General features: G+C 51.5%; 1 protein-coding gene across 1 annotated transcript; it reads right to left on the bottom strand.

Annotated features, from left to right (window-relative positions):
* Positions 1 to 5,400: 5,400 nt before the first annotated feature.
* On the bottom strand, positions 5,401 to 8,283 carry LOC124248178 (cystatin-9-like). The gene is made up of 3 exons (XM_046678024.1): positions 8,020 to 8,283; positions 6,362 to 6,475; positions 5,401 to 5,490 (listed from the first exon to the last, which is right to left on the bottom strand). Exons 1-3 carry the CDS (start codon positions 8,281 to 8,283, stop codon positions 5,401 to 5,403), a joined length of 468 nt encoding a protein of 155 aa, XP_046533980.1.
* Between the last annotated feature and the right edge of the window lie 9,344 nt (positions 8,284 to 17,627).

The raw sequence follows: 17,627 nt of genomic DNA, 5'->3' as shown, positions 1-17,627 counted from the left end.
CTGAGCACAAATTGCTTTTCACTGACAGCTCTTTAAAGAGAATTAACCAGATGACCCAGCTCTCAATTGCTTCAAGCTGCTGGGTAGTTTCTGCAAGGTTCTGGCTGCCTGGAGAGTGTCCAGTGTGGATTTCCACAGAAATCTCCCTGCCCAGGACTCCTGGGAAGACCCAGCCCAATGGCTTAGAAATGGTTTTAAACCCTAGATCCAATCTGGGATCATTCGGAGATGGGTCATTTGGAGATTTGTGTTGTCCTTTTGGTTTTGGATTAAGGCAGAAAAAATGCAATAGTGATGGTGTGTGGAGAGTGGGTTGCATTTGTGTGTGTGTAGGCACGCATGTGCAAACAGTAGGAGATACTAGTTATCTAATGCTGCATGACTACCCACCCTGCCTTTAGTGGCTTAGGCAGTTTATTTATGTCTCTTGTGGTGTCTGCGGGCGGCTTGGCCAGGAGGCTCCAGACGTCATTTCTCGTGGGTTACACCCGGGTGTTGACTGTGCTGCCCTCATCTGAAGATTGCTTTGGCTCTGGAGCATCCGCTTCCCAGGCACTCATGCTCATGGCCATAGGTTGTTGTTGGCTGTTGACAGGCCTCTGTTCTCCTCCATGAGGCCTCTCCACAGGGCTGCTGTGTACTTGGTATGGTGCTGGCTTCCTCCAGACAGAGTGTTCCGAGAGACCAACATGGAAGGCACAATGCCCTTTGTGACCTAGCTTTAGATCTCACACACCATCACCTCTTCCTATGTTATTGTTCACCCAGATTAGCTTTGGTTTGGTGTGGAAGGGGCCTCTACAAGGGTGTGAAGACCAGGAGACGAGGACCGGTGGAAGCCATCTTGGAAGCCGGCTACTCCAGTGTGTGTGTGTAGGGAGGCCTGAGATGATGAAGGGGGTTAACATGACCAGAAAGAGCCAGTTTTTGAGACCTGGATGTGGAAACTACAGCACCAGTGTGCAGGTGGAGGCCATCCAGGGAAATGTCAACAACAGCACAGGAGGAGGTTCCAATGGAGACATGTGAGAGGCGGGAAGCCCAGAGGCCACCCGGCTGACAGGCAGACGCTCCTGAGAGTTCTCCTCTGGGAGGGCCTACTGCAAGCACCTGAGCCTCTCTGCCTGGGGCTTTCTCTCCTCCTGCCAGGGGCAGACGGGGCTGCGGAGGGGCAGTGCTTCTGGGAGGAGCCCTCAGCCAATGGCAGATGTTGGAGGATGAATGGTGCAGCCTTCTGAGCCCCTGGGAGATCACACTGGGGTGCGTTCTGTTCTCCCAGTCTCTGAGATGAGCCCAGCGAGACAGAGCCCTCGGTGCCCACAGTGTTAATCTACTCACCATTATATGCTGCTTCCCTTCCCACTTCCCCGCTGCCCTTCTGGTGTTTTCTGGGATCGCTTCCAAATAAACCACTTGCACTTGGATTTTTGTCTCAAGGTCAGCTTCTAGAGGAAACAACCTCCTACTGGAGTCCAGGTCCACCCCGAGGGGCAGGGGGTGGCCGCCCTGGGGCTTGCCTGGGTGAGTCCAGGAGGCAGGGCACACTTTATCTGCACTTCCCTCGCCTTGGCCAGCAGCTGTGTCCTGGGAAAGACATTCCCTGGCCTCCTCCTCCTCTGTGTGCAGACTTCTGGGGACACCGGCAGGACAGTTCTTGTCACACTGCTTCCCCCCTCCCCTGGGATGGGGATCTATGCTGCCCCCACAGCCCCAGCAGCCCACACCTCTCTGCGCATCTCTGCCCTTCAGCCCCCACCACTGTAGGGGCGCAGCTTGGGCAGCTGTCCTGCTCCATAGCTGGAGCTGGCTGGCCCCACCTGGGCCCGTGAGCAGCCTCTGGAGAAGGGCTTTCTCCTCTGAACCCTGACAGCGTGGCTGCACCTGGAGGGAGCCAGGGTGTTCACACACCCTGAGCTGGTTGCTTCCATCTTACCCATAATACCTGTTGCAAGCATTTGGGGCCAACTAGACTCTCCCGCCCACATCCAAGGTCAGCCGGTTAGTATTAACAGTGTGTTGGATCAAGTTCAACTCTTCAAAACTGCCTGGGCCCTTCTGAGGCATTGAGTCACTCAGGATGAAGAATCAGAGTCAACACAGCTCTATTGAATAATGAGGCTATTGAGTTTTATTTGCCCACAGTTGGTGAATTTTATGTGAGCGTGGAGGGGACTGGAACTTGTGGGCATATGGACTCTGAGACATCTCCAGTGTTGGCTCGTTCTCTTCCAAGTTTTGAAGGCTCATTAAATTGAAGCCTGTAGTCTTGGCCACCTGGTGGCCAGCAGCCCATGAAAACTTTCGTCCTGCCCCCAACCCTCCTCTGCAGAAACCTGCTGCTGAGATGACACAAGCGTTGGCTTTGCCACCATCAGGTTTTTTTTCTCCTTAGATAATGAAGAAATTTGAGGAAAAAAAAAGGGGGAGAGTAAAAAATGCCCCTTCTTAGCAGGGCATGTTCCTTTCCCAGGCTAGCCTAGGGCCAGGGAGAACCCAGAGTCCAGATCCCGTGGGACATACTAGGACCTGAGGGGCATCTGAGTTTTAGGAGCCAAAGTGGAGATTTGGAGTGTGGGGGAGTCGTGATGAGGAGCATGCATGGCAAGGACCGCTGACAGCTGGGGTGTGTCCCTGTGCACATCCCATGACAGCCCTTCTCGCCTGCCCCAAACCCCAGCCTCCTCTGTCTCCTTCCTCTGTGCCCCATGGAAGAGGCCTGGGCATTTGCAAAAGCCCAGCCAAGTCCTCCACCTTGTTGTTACTTTGTGTTCAGTGCTGTATTTATTGAGCCCCACGGCTGGGCCCTGACCCTGACACCTGGCAAAGCTGAGGAAAGTACCCACTGTGCCCTTGGCAAATGGGAAGTGGCCAGAGAGCAGAACACGGGGTAAGTACGCAGAGCACTTGACAAATGCAGCAGCTGTTTCTTCCACTGCCCCACTTGATTTCAGCTGCACGCCTTGAAGACCTGGAGTCTGAGGCTGATGGGTTAGCAGCTGGGAGGAAGCACAGGCACAGCCAGACTCACATTTCCGGAGAGACGGGGCTCCTGAGATGGAGCCACGGGCTGAGCCCCTCGCCCTTCCTGGGGTTTGGAGCCCGGCAATGCCTCTGACCGTGTGTTCACAGCCACCTCCTGCTTCTATCTCTGGCAGTGTGTTGCCCAAGGACACACCTCAGGGCCACAGTGAATTTCCAGAAACTTGCTTCCCTGATAATTCAACACACAGACTCCCGAAGAAGTGGCCCGGATCCCCCAGAGCCAGGCAGCCATGGGCAGGGCAGGAGGGACAGGTCTTCCCGTGAGAACAGGCCCTCAACCTGTCACTCACAAGACCGAGGACTGGGCACATGTCCTGTCCGTCACGGTGCTGGAGAGACAGTGGGAACGGGACAAATCCCCACTTCCTGGAGACACCCTCTGCAGGGCAGAACCACAGACAAAGCCCGCGGCGGAATCTGAGTGAGGCAGGAATCAGGGTGACCCTGCCATGGGCAGCGCCTTGATACTCTGTCGTGGGCTCCCTCCCCAGCCCCAGGAGGTGGGATGAGCTCACAAAGGGTCCAGGGTCAAGTCTCCCCCATTGGCTGACCACACGGGAGACCCTTTCCTGGGAGCTGCCTGAAAATGGCACCTGAGTGGAATGAGTGGGGTTGACTCCTAGGAAAACAGGGGAAGGACTCACAGTGGGTAAAAGGTGCCCTCTAACCTCCCTTCTGTTGAATGAATGGGAAGACCACCGGTGGGAGAAGACAGGAGGGTGGTGGGAGGGTCTTCCAGAAAAACCTGCTCAAACCTGGAACCAGGCAGACAGGGCCATGGGTCAATAACACAGCTGTGCTGATGCTAAGCGATGCGTGGCCAGCAGCGAGGATGCCCACGGCCATGCTCTCCCCTCAGCGTTGCCTGGAATCACACATTCCTGGGAAGCCCATCCAGGTCTCTCTTGAGGACACGTCCAGAAGATATCTAACAGCACACGTCCCGCCTGATTCCCTGAGGGAGACGCCACCAGGCAGGCTTGGGTGCAGGTAGTTTATTTGGGAAGTGATCGCAGGAGGCACAGTGGGGAAGGGAGGCAGAAAAGGGAGGAAGTCAATATGGCTGTTGTCATGGGTCACCCCGCGGTCGCGGATTTTCTCCTACTGGGAAGTGTGAGAACCACATGGAACTTGCCTCTGACTGGCCTTCCTGAGGCTGGGAAGTGGGGCCTCCCCTCCACCCCTGCTGCCCTCCCCAGGCATGGAGTGTTGTCCTCAGGCTTACCTCTCCCCCTGTGCGGGTGGTCGCTGCTCTGCTGTTGGAGCTCCACTTGCACAGAGAAAGCCCTGAGCCGAACTGTGGGAGACGGGGATCTTGCGGTGGAGCAGGAACCTGCTGGTCCTGGGTCCCCTTGCTGCAGGGGCACTAAAGGGGCATCTAGTGGGGAAGCGAGGCAACTGGGCCCGAGGACCAAATCCTTACAAATTTACACACAGTTTATGTGTGTAAATACACTTTTATTGGAACACTCCCACTTCTGCTGTGTTCACACTGTCCATGGGGCCTACCATGGCAACACTGGGGAGTTGAGAAGGAGACCACATGGCCCACAAAGGCCAAGAGTCACCCTCCATCTCTTTAGAAAAAAAGTTTGTTGAATCCTATTCTAGGAGATTTGAGCAGAGTCTCAATGGCATCTGCTACAACACCATCTCACAAATTTAATGGCCCATGAATCCTCTGGGAATTTGTGAAAATGCAGTCTCATTGTCCAAAGGTCAAGAGGCCTCAAGACTGTACATTTCTAAGAGGCTCCAGGAGATGCTGCTGCTGGACTGGTCTGTGAGTGGAAGCTGGAAGTCCCTCCTACATCTTCCCACTGGTCGTGGACCAGAGAATGTGTGTGAGCATGCCTCCAAGACAGGGGCCACATGTGTCCTGAGGGGCCTGAGGCCATGTTTGGGTCCATCCTGAACTGTGGGTTCCTTGCTGGGTCATGCTCATTGCACCTCTAGGGGTATAGGTCATCCCTCATGAGCCCTGAGACAGCAGCTCAGAAGCACCTGTGCTTCCAGGTTGTGCTGTCTGGAGCTGGCTCAGGAGGTCCAAGAAGGAAACAGGACCTCTCAACCGGGGCCCACCAGGCTGCCCTGCCAGGAAGACGCCATCAACTGCCTAGCTCCCTCCCTGAGGAAGATGCTGTACAAAGCCTCTTGAGATGCTGATGTTTAATGATCTACTCTACGTGATGAAAATGCACAAGGAGGAGTCTGCACATGGCCCAGCTGTGAGACCCCAGACACTTGCAAATCAAGAGAACAGAACCCAGTGTGCTCAACCACCGATGGGCCACCTGCTGGGAATTGCTGGAGTCCAGAAGGAGGCCAGTCTTAGGGCAGGAGAGGGTGTGGTCTCACTTAGTGGAACCCCTCCAGGCAGGTCTCATTCTGGAGATGGAAGGTTGTAATCCAGGGCTCAGTGCTGATGGTGAAGAAGCAGTGGATGGTCTGAGGGCACAAACAGGGAATGGAGAGTGGGTGCAGGAGTCTTGGGGAGCCTGTGGCTCCAGCTCTGAACAGCATCCATCCCAACCTTGCATTCCCGGGTGAGCAGCTGGGGGATGCAGGCTCTGGCCATCAGGGGCAGCCCCAGCTTGATTCCTGGATGATCCTGATCTGGATATCTCCTGACACCGGGGCACCTGTGTGATTCTCCCCTCGCCAGGCCTGTAGTCTCCAGGGGAACCCCCAGGCTGTCCCAGTGTGATCCATGGCCTGAGACCAGCAGTGAGATGCTCCCTCCCAGTGGGTGTTATCTCAAAGGGGCCCCTGACACTAGGTGGGCTTGTCCCAGAGCTGGGGTTCACCTCTCCTTATTCCCTGGAGCAGAAACTGCATACAGCAGGGCCACTCCTCAGCCTCCACCCCCTTGGGCTCTGGGCAGTGCCAGGGAGACCTGAAAGCTACCAAGTCAGCCAAAGGGGCTGTTCGCCACCCCTGGCATGTTTCTTCACCTAAAAGCAGGGAAGGGAGGTGGATGAAGACCAGAGAGGGGACATCTGTCCTCGGGCCTAGGAGACCTGAATCCAAGTACTCAGGACCAATCTGACACCAGTGTGGCCCAGGGTACAGGCAGCTAGAACGGGCTGAGTGGGCAGAGTCGGGATCTCTGAATGGCCAGGGGCCTACAGGTGGACCCCGGGGCTTGCCAGCCTGGCTAGGCTCCCTACTGCTGCACAAGCAGTGGACGGAGCAGGGCCTGTAGCTCCCTCACTCCTGTGTGTCCCTAGGAATGGCATTGTCATCTGCTTCACCCCCTCACTGCGCCCCCATGCAGAGTCCACGGTTGTCACCTGAGGGAAGTAGATGTGTGTCTTACATTATTCAGCTCTGAGCTTTCTTCAAAGGGGCAGTTGTCAATATCTTCATCAAATTTCCCACACCTGGTTCTGCGAAGGTCCAGCTCCATGGAGAACGTCATCGTGTTCTCGTCCTGTGGTATGTAGAGACATCACAGTGGAAACACTCATCTTGGTCCCCTAAGAAGCTGCCAGTGTGGGTCCACGCAGTGTAGGGAGAGGCCCAAACGCTTCTCCATTTGGGAGCTTGCCTCTGGGCCTGAGTCAGCTTCCTGGAGTAAAGCCAAGCTTGGGGAGTTCAGAGCAAAGAAGCCTGTGGCCCATGGGGGCCCCTGGGTAGACACAGGCCAACTATCATTCACCATCAATATCACCCACCTGCAGCCCCACATCCCCAAATGCCCTCGTGAGACCCCACCTTCACTCTCAGCTCACTTCTGAAGCTACAACAGCATTCCCAGGGGACAGGTGCCAAGTCCCTGGGAGGGTGTTGGCTCTGCAAGAGTTTGCTGAGTAATCTCAGCCCAGGGAGAGGACGACTCATCTACTGCCCCACTGTCACAGCTTTCACTTGCCCTACAGCAGAAAAAAGCCATACAGTGCTACTGCACATGCACACATGCATGCACACACACACAATTGAGACAATGGCTTCAGTAAACCTCTTGTTCTGTTGCAAAGTGCGCTCTGAAATCTCCTGTACACTTCTCCACTCCATGTTGCTTCATCCATTCCATGCGCTCCCACTCCATCTCATCCATTATTCCCAAAATAGCAAAGTCACTCTGTGACTCCAGATCTAGAAAACCCAGGGCAGAGGTCCAGCCTGAGAGAGCTCGGGGCAGCTGACCTGGCCGAGACGCTGCCCACCAGTGCGCACAGAGGTGTGACTCGGTGCAGGTTGGAGACGCCTTGCCCTTCTTTCAGGTTCTCGGTCCAGAGGTCCAGAGGGACTGTCCCCAACACGCACACATTCACAATCACACACACAAACTCACACAACTGGAAGCACTCCTTTATGAAAGTGTTTTCATCATTCATATCTGCAGCCCAGATGAAAATGGCATTCCTGGTTGCATCTGTCGAGATTCCGTTGCAAGGAGAACATTTTAGGATTAAGAACTATGGTCTGGGGCAGAGTGTGAAATTCCATCCATTCCCCCAGGTGGAGACCATGGGATGGAGCCCAGAGCACATGGAGGTCAGAGAAGAGGCCCTTCCCTCACAGCGGGACCTCAGGATGAGGGAGAGTCCTGTGCTCCTGACCCTCAACCCGCTCTCCCTCTGTCTCCCTTTCTCTCTCTCTCTCTCTCTCTCTCTCTGTTTTTCTAGTTATCTCTTTTTATGTCCTTCTCATTCTATCTCCTCCGACATTTCCTGTCTGCATTTTTTCTTGCTGGATATCTTCATGCTCTCACAGTCCATGTTTGGAAGTCGTTCCTCAGTTAAACAATGTCATAAGCCTCAAAATGCATCATGCACGGGAGCAGACAGTCACTAAGGTTTTTTACATTTCCAATTTACTGCTTTTATAAAAACTGAAGTAACTGACCAGGTTGTATTTTCCCTGTGTGTTATGAACTTCAGATAGTGAACAAGACCCCTTGATAGGACCTCCACCCCTAACCCTCACGTAAGCACATGCAGGGAAACAGGGCAGCGAGAAGTGGTCACCTACCTGCTCCCTCCAGGACTTCCGGATGCGCACCAGCCTGTAGGCATTCACGTCCTTGCTCTTCAGGTTGAACACGTGTAAGGCATACTCTGCGGTAGCTGGGAGGTAACTTTCCATGACTCTTTGGTCATCACTGACACTTTTCTCTTGGGAACTCCAGCCACGAGTCACCAGGAGCTGAGAACCTAAGAGAATCAGGAGCATGGTGCAGGGCAGAGCCCAGCTCCGCTGTCGGCGAGGCCCGGCTGCAGGCGCACAGGCCCCCATGGGCTTCGCTCTTCCCAGCTCAAGCTCCCACCAGAGCCTCCCTGGGACTGGTCCACTTATCTGCTCCGGGACAAGCGCCTCCCTCTGGGCCTCCTCTGTGCTATTACGCCCTGTCCTTCCCGCACGTGACCGTACGTCCTCCATCCAAAGCTGTTAAAATCATCTCCTGTCCGGGAGAGAGGGACAAGCCCCAAGCAGGACAGGTTTGGAAGGACCAGTGATGTGAGGGGTCCCCTGTAGCTGAATCACAGTCACAAGTGCTCCCTCAGCACCTCAATGGCGAGAGGAGACTTTATCTGGATGCCCCAGAGTTGGATGCTGAAATGAGGACAACAGTGCAGGAGGTATAAGTGGAAGGTGGTCCCCAGACACACCAGCAGGGTGAGGGCCAGTGAAGAGGGACAGAGCCAGAAAGGATGAGCTGCCCGGAACCGGCTTTGTGGGTGGTAGAGGACAACCTGCCCAGACATAATGCATATTCTTCCTAAGAAAGGAGCAGAAGAGGCCTGAGGCCTGGACAGTTCTGGATGTTTCCTTGTCCCCCTTTGCTCCCCAGCCTCCCTCGAGTTCTGGAACAGAGAAGGCCCACTGGCTCCGGGGGCTGATGCTGGGCGTGGGGAGTTGGAGGGTCTCTGACCCAGGAGCTTCCAGCTGAGCCCACTGCATCTTCCTTTGCACAACCTCTCAGCTCCTGGATGCGCGGCCATGTGCTCAGCCTGGCGGGCCCGGCTGTGTTCACAGGAGGAGGCCATTGTCACACACTGGGCTCCAGTTTCCCTCCTGCAGGACTTTGTCTTTAGAGGAGGGGGAGTGGAGTGAAAGAGAAGAAAGAGAGGAACCAATGAGTTCCAGGGATGGCCGAGCTGTGTCCATTAGGTGACTATTGGTGCCCTCTCGTGGCCACAGTCATCACAGCTCAGCAGACAGGATTTCCAGGGCGCCAGTCTGTTTCTAGAAAAGAGACCTTCACAGCCTTCAGCGGAAGCAGCAAGTGGAGGTCTGGAAGGACCAAATAATACACTCTTTCCCAGCAAGACTTCAGCTCTGTGCCCATGCCTTAGGCCTTCAGTCTTTGTCTGCAGCTGCTCGTGAACTTCAGAGGGGCCCAGAATCCCCCGAGGGCCAGTAGATACCCACGTGCCTGGGCCTTTCCCTCCCCCAGGATGCTCACCCAGTGGGTCTGGGCAGGGCTGCAGAGTTTGCCTTTTAACCAGCAACCAGGGGATGGTGATATGTCTGGTCTGTGGACCACACTTTGGTAGCACAGTCCAGAGTGAGTCCTTGAGGGTGGATGCAGCCGAATCACAGGGAGAAGTCACTCAATTGTAAGGGCATGGAGTGGGGGTATGAGAATGGTTTCTGGGGGCCACACTGGATCAGGAAAAGGTTAGAACACCATGCCTAGTGACAAAGAAAAAGGAAGGTTTCTAGAACCTAGACATCAGTGACTAGATGGTGCATATGGAAGGAGAGAAGGCTGCTCCAACCCCGCCAGCCTGTCCCTCCTGCATAGACTCACTCAGAGCCACACAGATTATCCACTGCCAAGAGCAGAGCAATCTGTCCCATCCCAGGTCTCTACTCCCAGGGTTGCCCACTGTCCAGAGGCCCTGCTGTGTGCGCCTGCTAGCACCTTCCCCAGAGATCCAGTTCTTCTTTCTGACAAGAAGCATGCTGCGTCTTATCCCTCATGCGTCTTTGTGATTTTTCTTTTCATTCAGGTTCCATGGTCACTGTTCCATCGTCTCCCACTAGACAACAACTCACGCCTGGCAGGACAATGTCAGGCTGAGATGTGTTATTTGCAGTGAATAAGCAACTTGATGTTTTCACATGTGTGAAGCAGCCAGGTGTGCAACAAACTCCACCCAAAGTGGTTGTGTCTTATGCAATATTAATCAACCTTAAAAAGAAGGCAATCTGCATCCATGTGGATGGGCCTGGAGGACGTGATGGTAAATGAAATAAGGACAAAAGATTGCATGATTCCACTTTTATGAGGAATCCAAAATAGTCAAACTCTCAGAAACAGAAAGCAGAATGGTGGTTACCAGGACCGGGAGGAGGGGAAATGGGGCGATGTTGGTGAAAAGTTTCCACATTTCAGTTATGCAAGATGAATAATTTCTGGAGATCTACCTTACAACATAGGACCTCTAGCTAACAATACTGTATTGTGTAGCTATTATGTGCTTTTACTACAAATGGAAAAAAATTAAATTAAAAAAATCAAAGGACGGAGGAGGACCCTTTTGGAGGTGGTGATAAGGTTATGGTTTTGATTGTGGTGATGGTGTATACTAATCTCCAAACTCTTTAAGTTGTAGACATTGGATGTTGTAACTTTTGTGTGTCCAGCGTACTTGACTGACTACAAGTGGTTTAACCAAAAAACAAAAAAAAGAAGTTGTGTCTTTTCTCAGACGGCTTTAACTTCACTAAAACTGCAGCTAAAGCTGAAGTAAGATGGTTTCCTAACCTGAGAATGACTGCACACGTCTGGGGGTGGGATTGGGGGACCCAATCACGGAATGTCTTCATGGGTTTCTGTGGGGAACAGGCTGTGGAGACCTGTGTGAAGTAGAATCCTGACACACCTGGATAGATTGTGGGTGTCCTGACAGAGTCCGGGAAATGCCCACAGACGACACTCGGACTTTGCCATCGGAGGGGCCTGGAAAACATGGGTCTGTCCTGCGAATGCCAGGCCTCCCGTCCTGAGGGCAAGTGCTCGCATGCACTCTAAGGGAGTGTCCACACTTGCTCTTATGTGAGGGACCATTCAGAGCCCTGTGCACCATATCTGTCCTCACTGTGCAGCCAAGGAGAAAACGGGATGGCCACACCCAGACCTGGGACCGCGGGTGCATGGACACAGCTGGCCCTTACAGGTGTGTCTATACTGTTGCCACGTCCTTAGTAGTCTGAGGTGGTCGCCCTTCCCAGACTGAGGGCTACTGGCATATCAAGACAAGAGCCAAAGAAAGGAGAGTGAATGTGGGCCCCAGCCTGTCAGAGCCCCAAAGACATGGGCACAGACATTGCGTAGACCCAGCTAAATGCAGAAGGTGTGGAGTGCCCAGCTGGGAACCTGCAGTCCCCTGCCATATCCCTCTGCCTGGCCAACCCTCCATCTGGGATCTGGGGTGCCCTTTCTCCAGGCATCTCCTATTCACCTTTCAATGCCCAGGAAGAATGTTACCTCTTTTGTAAAGCTGTCCTGACTCCTCGTGGCAGAGCTCTGTCTCGCTAAGCTGAGTCTTGGGCACTTGTTGACCTATCTGTCCCCGGGGGAGGCAGGACTTCTGTCATGCCCACTTTTGTGTTACTGCCACAGAGCCCCCCATATGGGTTGCATAGAAAGATGCCACTGACTGCTCACTGAAATGGGCCTGATTCTCTAGGGCCAAAGCCCTGTGTTTCCAGAAGCATTCCTTTCAACAATCAGAGAATGTCAGCTGTGGCCTGAACCAAACCAGCAGCCCTTCTCTGTGGAGCTGAGGTGGACAGCTAGTAAGCAGAAGCCATCGACTCCCTCCAGGACCCATGTGCTCCTCCTCCAGCACTCCGTCCTCTGACCTCACGCTCAACACCTTCCTTCTTCCTTCCCGTGACCCCCCCGCCCCCCCTCCAGACACACAGCTGGCTTTTCCAGCACTGTTTATGGAGCAATTTATTCTGTCCTATCTGATTCCCCAGCGTGTGTGTCCTACGCCTGTTGCCCAGGCTGACTTAGCCATACCTTCCAACTGTCCTGCATCATCTTGCCTGGGATCATCCGCTTGGCTTCCGGACAACTTCCTAAGGGCCCTGCACCTCCCGCTTGACACTCCCTCAGGGGGCCCTGCCCAAATAACCTGCGATTCCCCAGGTTTCCCATATGCTGGAAAACAAGAAAGTGCCAAGAGTGCACATGTTCAAAAGAAGGAAACAGGGGCAGGGTGAGCCCCAGGGCTTGGGACGGAACAGAACGATCACAGTCTGGTCCGAGGAAACAGTGTGCCAGGGGCCTGGACACTGCAGTGTGGCAGAGCACCTCCCCAGTGCCCTCCGTCCCCTTCCCCTCAGCTCTTCTGTGTGGAGGGCTCTTCTCAGCTCAGTCTTCAAGTGACTTTGAGTTCTGATCACTTACAGAATCCCATTTAGATTTCCAGCAAATTTAAACTGAAAGAGAAGGGCAACAACAGAATCTAAAAATGGCCAAAGCAGGCCAGCCCCATGGCCCAGAGGTTAAGTTGACGTGCTCCGTTCCGGCGGCCAGGGTTTGCTGGTTCTCCGGTTTGGATCCCAAGGTGTGGACCTACGCACCACTCATGAAGCCATGCTGTGGTGGCGTCCCACACTGCAGAACTAGAATGACCTACAGCTGGGTTAGACAGCTGCGTACAGGGGCTCTGGGGAGAAAACAAAAAGGAGGAAGATTGGCAGCAGATGTTAGCTTAGGGCCAACCTAAAAGAAATAAATAAATAAAATAAAAATCCTAGTCAGCAAGGAATTAAAAAAAAATATATATATATATATAAATAAGAATGGCAAAAGGAAAGACAAAAATGTAAACATTCCCACAAAATATGTAAGGCCTCAATCGGGAGCCTCTTGCCACATGTGCACAGCTGCAGTGACGGGGCAGTCTCTCCTCTCACTGGTCCAGCCTGCTGGAGGGGGATGAGGGTCTCTCTGAGCCCACTTAGGAGCTTTGGCGCTGGCCTGCCCGCCTGACCCAGAGCAGCCTGTGGGAGCGGGGGCTGCAGAGGGAGGGAGCACTGCGCACACGCCCCTCATGACTCACTCGTGGAAACTCTTCTTTTCCTTCCACATGACCAGACCTGGCTTTTCCATCTCTTTCGTTGTTTACATGAAAACAAAGGCTTTCATGGAACTTTGGGTTATAAATGGGCAAACTGGATTTGAGTATTGAAACAAGAGTGAAAGACAATCAATTCTGTTCTAAACGTGTCTGTTGTTGCAGACGCCTTCTCTATTGAAATGTCTTTCCCTCCCTCCCACAAGGCCCACAACTCTCACTTCTGCCTGACACACGCCCGCCTCCCCTCTCTCCTTTCACAAGCCTTCACTGAGTGCCTGTGTGCGCCCGGGACTGAATTCTCTCCTCTCTAATATTGCCCATTACTTTTACTTCTTGTGTATTTTAGGGTTCTTTTTTTTCAGACATTAGAATATTCTGAATAAATTAAAAAAGTACAAAATGTTACAACATCATTTTAGTAGGTACAATGTAGGTTTGCTTCAGTATAACAGAAACTCCAAATAACCTTGGCTTAACAAGCAAGATATTTATTTCTCTCATGACCTTGACAATAGCTAATATAATATAATATATCATGTCATATCATATGGCTCAGTCTGGAGCCTATACTAGCTGCTGTCCTCAGCTCTCCGCACCCTTCAACTCACTTAAGCCTCATAGAGAAAAAGTCAGCCAAAATGGTAGGTTGTATTAAGCTACATGCTTTTAGCATTTTGCATGAATAATATCACACTGTATTTCTTGCAACTCCTTACTCACATCGTCTCTGTGAGTGTCGCCCATGTTGGCACTTGTTGATCTGTCTCCTCTACTGTCACTGCTTTGCTTTATTTGTTAGGACCTTGTCCCAACAGACTATTGTTAATAAAGTCGTTCCCTACTGAGTGCCCTGGGTTAATCTACTCTTTTCCTGTTAAAACCCGGGCTTCAGTAGGCACCTCATCCTGGTCTCCACGTGCACGTGTGTGAGAGTTTCTCCAGGGTGGGCCCCAGAAGAACCATTGCTGGGATATGAGATAGCCTCTCCTTCCGCTTTATAAGGGATCCCTGTGCTAATGGTTTCTTTTATCATTCAGATTAAATTGAAGATGCTTCAGTGTATCAATATTTTTGTTAAAGGTTTGTGAATTTTTTGTTCTACTTTAAAAATTCTTTCCTGTATTATCCTACATTTTCTTCTAATCACGCCATGTTCTTTGCTTGTCACATGTAGGTGTGTGATCCCGCTGGAGTTGGAGTGTGTGTGGTGTGAGGTAGCGATTTAAGGCTTGACCCTCTCCCCTCCAGATGCACAGTTGGCTTTTCCAGTACTGTTTATGGAGTAATTTATTCTTTCCTATCTGATTCCAACAGCGTGTCTCTCCTATGCCTGTTTCCCCAGACATGTTGGCTGCTTTTGAGTCTCTCTCCTATTGCGCTGGCTGGGTGAAGGAGGCATGAGCTTGAGACAAGAAGGTGATCATTTGACATTGGCCAAAGAAGCAAGTAAAGTTCCGGGACTCATTCCAGGCCTGGAAGTGTGTCCTGCACCCTGCTTGCTACATGGAGCCACTCTCTGCCATCCCCTAACTCCTGGTCACACCCTTGAGTCACTGGGCCTGTGGCTGTCTGTGCTCTGCACTCAGATCCTGGCTTTGGGGAAAGTGGTGTGGGTTTGACTCCAGGCGTAGGAAGCCCTTCTTGGATTAGCCATTACTATGGATGCTGCTGTTAGTATCTCAAGCACCCAACCCTGCAGACTTCACCCCATTCCTTCATCATTTGGAAGCATGAAGTTTGTTCTTTCATCCTTTTTTCAACATTTTTGGTTCTATTTTTCAAGGGGCTTGTCTTCCTGGGAAATTGGAATTATCTTTTGGATGCAGGTAAGCCCTTGCCCAGAAGAGTAAGAGTAAGAACTGGGCATGTCTATCATGGAGAGGACAAGAGGGGTGCAGGCCTGGGGATAAGAATTGATTGACTGTGAAGGAAATGTACCGTCATCGTATCCATTGACAGAGGTTTGAGTTTTTAGCTGATTAGTATGGCCCATACGCTGTAGTTTATAGGAACCACGGAAGGAGGAAGGGGTTGAGGAGGTCCTTGGAGTTGGACACATCTGAGTTGATGTCTCATTTACACTTATTACTGCTCACGGTACCCGGGGCTCATTTTCGTTTTATGTGAGCTTCTGCTTCCACAGCCATAGGATTAGAATTATTTGTTATCTCCCTCAAGGGGCTGTCATATGAATGAGATAATGTGTAGGAGGCACTAACAGAATGCCCAGCAGAACCAGGCCCTCAACAAATGACATTTGTGGTTCTTCTGCTTCCCCTTGATTATTGGAAAAGCATCCTTTGGGAGCCAAGTTTGGTTCTAACAATCCTCATCACCAGCAGGTGGCAAGTGAGCGAAGGCAGGCACTGCTTATTCTGAGCTGTGGGACAGGGGCATCTGGGGGGGGCGGGCAGAGGAGCAGGTCCCCAAGGCTCCATCACCATTTCCCAGGTTCCTTGGGAGGGGGGACACAGGCACAGGATTGGACTTTGTTGTTTGGCACTGAGTTTAGACTTTTGGTCTGATTCATGCTGGGATCAGAGCTCAAGAAAACTCATTCTGGAGAATCAAATATGATGGTTTTTCTCTTTGAGAAGTGCTGACAACCAAACTCACTCTCCTGAGCTTCAAATTCAAAGTGTTGAGAAGCTTGGGTTCAAGTCCTTGCATCCTGACCCTGTGGCTGTGAAACCCCAGCACCGTGCTCAGCCTTCCCGCACCGTCTTCCTCTCTTCTACGACATGGTCTGTGTCGAGTTTACATGAAGGAATGTGTGCAGCGATGCTCGTGGTCTCTCATGGAACCACTCAACTGCTGGCTCATATAATACCAGTGTCCGCTGCCCCCACACTAAAGTTAAAACTGTCCTGGCTTCTTCTTGTTCTCCGTTGGGAGCAAGTTTTATTGCATGATAAAATAAGGCGTAAGTAATAGATCCAATTGTTTGCTGAGGCCCTCGAGACCTTCCATGCCAATCATCCCAGTCGAGTTCACACTGGCCCTTTGTCATGGGATCCCCTTCTGTACAGGCTGTTTGGGGTTGTCCTGCCTTAGACACTTGGCTCACACTGTGCATGGTGTTTTCAATACTTTTCATTTTGACAGTTTTGGGCAACCTTTGTTGCTATTTTCAAAATGCCCCTTTACACTTGGCCAATTTGACAAACGTGTCCTTTTTGTCTTCCTTACCAGTTATCCAGGCAAGGACAGTGGCTGTTTTTTCCTTGAAATGATTCCATTCAGAGTTCTTTTTGGGTCTCCTGCAGCAAACCGCTGTTGACTCAGCCAAATTTCCACTTCCTCAGTTAGTGCTATTTGGAGATCAGCCACAAATGTCCAACACTGGCATTTATTTTGGAAATATCAAACAAGAAACTCATTGAGGAGATAACACTCCCTTTTAGGGGACAAAAAACTGATTCAGCCCATTTCCCACCTTCTTTACTTTTCCAGGCACATCAGCTGTTCTTGACTAAAATAACGTTTTTCTTAAGGCTTACCACAATCCATGTGAATTCAGGCTAAAGAATTAGATTTGGAACCTATTTCTCCAATTCCCATATACACTGGTTCAAGTTAAAAGATAACCTATAGCAGTATTGAGAGATGAATATCAAACATTGGAGGTGGGATTATGTCTTTGTGGGTCAATTGCCACCTTTCACGTGGTAAATAAACGGCAAGCAATAGGATATATTGGAATATATGAGGAAGCTGTTTGGTGTAAAACTAATTCGGCCTGACCTTGTTTTTCCAAAAGGGCGTGTCGTGGCCATTGAGCATGCATTGTACATCTGCTTCAAGCATTTGCTATGTCCCACAGACAAGAACAAATGCCCTTAAGGTAAAGATGCAGTTTCCCCCACACTGGCACTTCCTTAAGGCTAAGCATCTCTCCCTAGACTAGGAACTGATTGCTGCACCCACCCTGTGACCACCCAGCTCGAGAAAACAGACCTGCCACCCTGCCGTGTCCACTGAGACAGCAGACCTGCTACCTGCAGTCCATCAATAACTGTGCCAACAGGGCAATCTCGTGACTACAGTAAAAGAGACATTGCAATCACATAGGATACACGCTTTTTGATGGTATATAGCACTCGGAATGGTATATAACCCACTTCTTTGGTGCCCTTCCTTCCTTGGGGAAGGAAGGCCCTGGGCTAGTCCTCATATCTGGTTCATAATAAACTCACCCCAATTTTGATTTATAGATTGGTTATGGATTATTTGCATTGACACATATCAGAGATCAGACAAGTATTGTCTAACATTGGCAAATAAAGGTATAGTGGTGTAAGCCTCTGACCAGACAAGTCATCAGGGAAGACACTAGAAGAATTGGAATGTGGCAATCTGCTCTTGGGGACTTGGACAGCAGCTTGGAGCTGACGAAGACTGTTGCTTTTCATCTTAAGCTCATCTGCACTTTCTATGATGTTTAGATGCTACTTTGACAAAAATAAAACAATGGTTCTAAGCTTTTTTGTCTCCCCCTGAATGCAAAGAGAAGCTGTTAGACCCAACAGAGTGATG

This window comes from Equus quagga, chromosome 12 (assembly GCF_021613505.1).
Source record: "Equus quagga isolate Etosha38 chromosome 12, UCLA_HA_Equagga_1.0, whole genome shotgun sequence".
Classification (NCBI taxonomy): domain Eukaryota; kingdom Metazoa; phylum Chordata; class Mammalia; order Perissodactyla; family Equidae; genus Equus; species Equus quagga.
This window is presented reverse-complemented; position numbering and strand designations above follow the sequence as displayed.